The sequence below is a fragment of the Chiloscyllium plagiosum genome, chromosome 30 (assembly GCF_004010195.1).
Source record: "Chiloscyllium plagiosum isolate BGI_BamShark_2017 chromosome 30, ASM401019v2, whole genome shotgun sequence".
NCBI lineage: Eukaryota > Metazoa > Chordata > Chondrichthyes > Orectolobiformes > Hemiscylliidae > Chiloscyllium > Chiloscyllium plagiosum.
Window position 1 is genome coordinate 43553911 of NC_057739.1, and position 1553 is coordinate 43555463.

Genomic DNA, 1553 nt, shown 5'->3' on the forward strand with positions numbered 1-1553 from the left:
TCCCTTCTCTCTGCCTGTAACTCCCTCCCAAATCACCTTCATTTCCCTCTCGGGAGCCGGGCTCTGATCGCCTCCCATGGCGTCGTTCATCCACCTCCAACAAGCCGCAGCTCACACTTCCGGCGCCGCCATTCGACGTCACAAAAGGAGCGGAAGCCAGATGCCGGGTGATTGAGACAGGTCCGGGATTCCGGCTGCAGCGGCCCCTGCGGCGGGGAGGAGGAACCGCTCCCTCACTGACCCGGCTGCAGCGGCCCCTGCGGCGGGGAGGAGGAACCGCTCCCTCACTGACCCGGCTGCAGCGGCCCCTGCGGCGGGGAAGAGGAACCGCTCCCTCACCGTCCTGGCTGCAGCGCCTCCTGCGGAGGGGAGGAGGAGCCGCAGGCTCTCCGTTTCCCCTCAGCTCCAGATTCCTGGAGGCTCAGGCTGACCTCAACCCTTGACAAAGGGGGGAACCTGCATTTCTGTAACGCCTTTCACAGGATCAGGTCATCCCAAGGCCCTCTTCATGAATTACATTTCCAGTGTTGTGCACAAAGATACAGAACCAATAAAAACAGAAATTGCTGGAAAAACTCAGCAGTATCTGCAAAGAGAGAGTGGAGTTAATGTTTGGATCCAATGTGACTCTCTCTTTCTCCAACTCTTCTTCATCAGCAATTTCTGTTTTTGTTCATTTCAGACCCGCAGTTCTTTATCACGTTTGATTAGATTAGATTCATTTATTCATCATCGTCCATGACATTAGAACTTTGTAGGGATTCTGATTAGAACTTACTGCAGCGCTTCACAATGAATTTATTTTAGTGCGGGTGTTATTGTAATATAGAAAACAGCTGCTGGCAAACACTACGATGAGATAATGATAACTTAATCTGTTGGGATTTTAAAAATTCGTTCACAGGCATTGCCGGCATTTATTGCCCGTCCTTAGTTGCCCCTTGAGAAGGTGGGGGTGAGCTGCCTTCTTGAACCACTGCAGTCCGTGTGCTGTGGGTTGACCCACTATGCCCTTAGGGAGGGAATTCCAGGATTTTGACCCAGCGACAGTGAAGGAATGGTCCTTCTAGGTGGAAGTGCTTATGGGTTCGGAAGGTGCTGTCTGAGGATCTTTGGCGAATTTCTGCAGTGCATGTTGGAGATGGTACACATTGCTGCTACTGAGCGTTGGTGGCTGTGGGAGTGGATGTTTGTGGATGTGGTGCCAATCAGGTGGAGTGCTTTGTCCTGGATGGTGTTGAGCTTCTTGAGTGTGGTTGGAGCTGCCCCCATCCAGGCAAGTGGGGAGTATTCCATCACACTCCTGACTTGCATCTTGGAGACAGTAGACAGGCTTTGGGGAGTCATAGAGATGCAGAGCACGGAAACAGACCCTTCAGTCCAACCCTTCCATGCCAACCAGATATCCCAACCCAATCTAGTCCCACCTGCCAGCACCCGGCCAATATCCCTCCAAACCCTTCCTATTCATATACCCATCCAATGCCTCTTAAATGTTATAATTGTACCAGCCTCCACCACATCCTCTGGCAGCTCATTCCATGCACGTACCA

General features: G+C 52.2%; 1 protein-coding gene across 1 annotated transcript in view; it reads right to left on the minus strand.

Annotated features, from left to right (window-relative positions):
- The window catches only part of nup214 (nucleoporin 214), a 115457-nt gene extending 115313 nt beyond the window's left edge, over positions 1 to 144 (minus strand). Inside the window, exon 1 of the mRNA XM_043719712.1 lies at positions 37 to 144. Coding sequence (XP_043575647.1) covers positions 37 to 90 — 54 coding nt within the window. The 5' untranslated portion in view covers positions 91 to 144. The remainder of the gene's footprint in view (positions 1 to 36) is intronic.
- Positions 145 to 1553: the final 1409 nt, after the last annotated feature.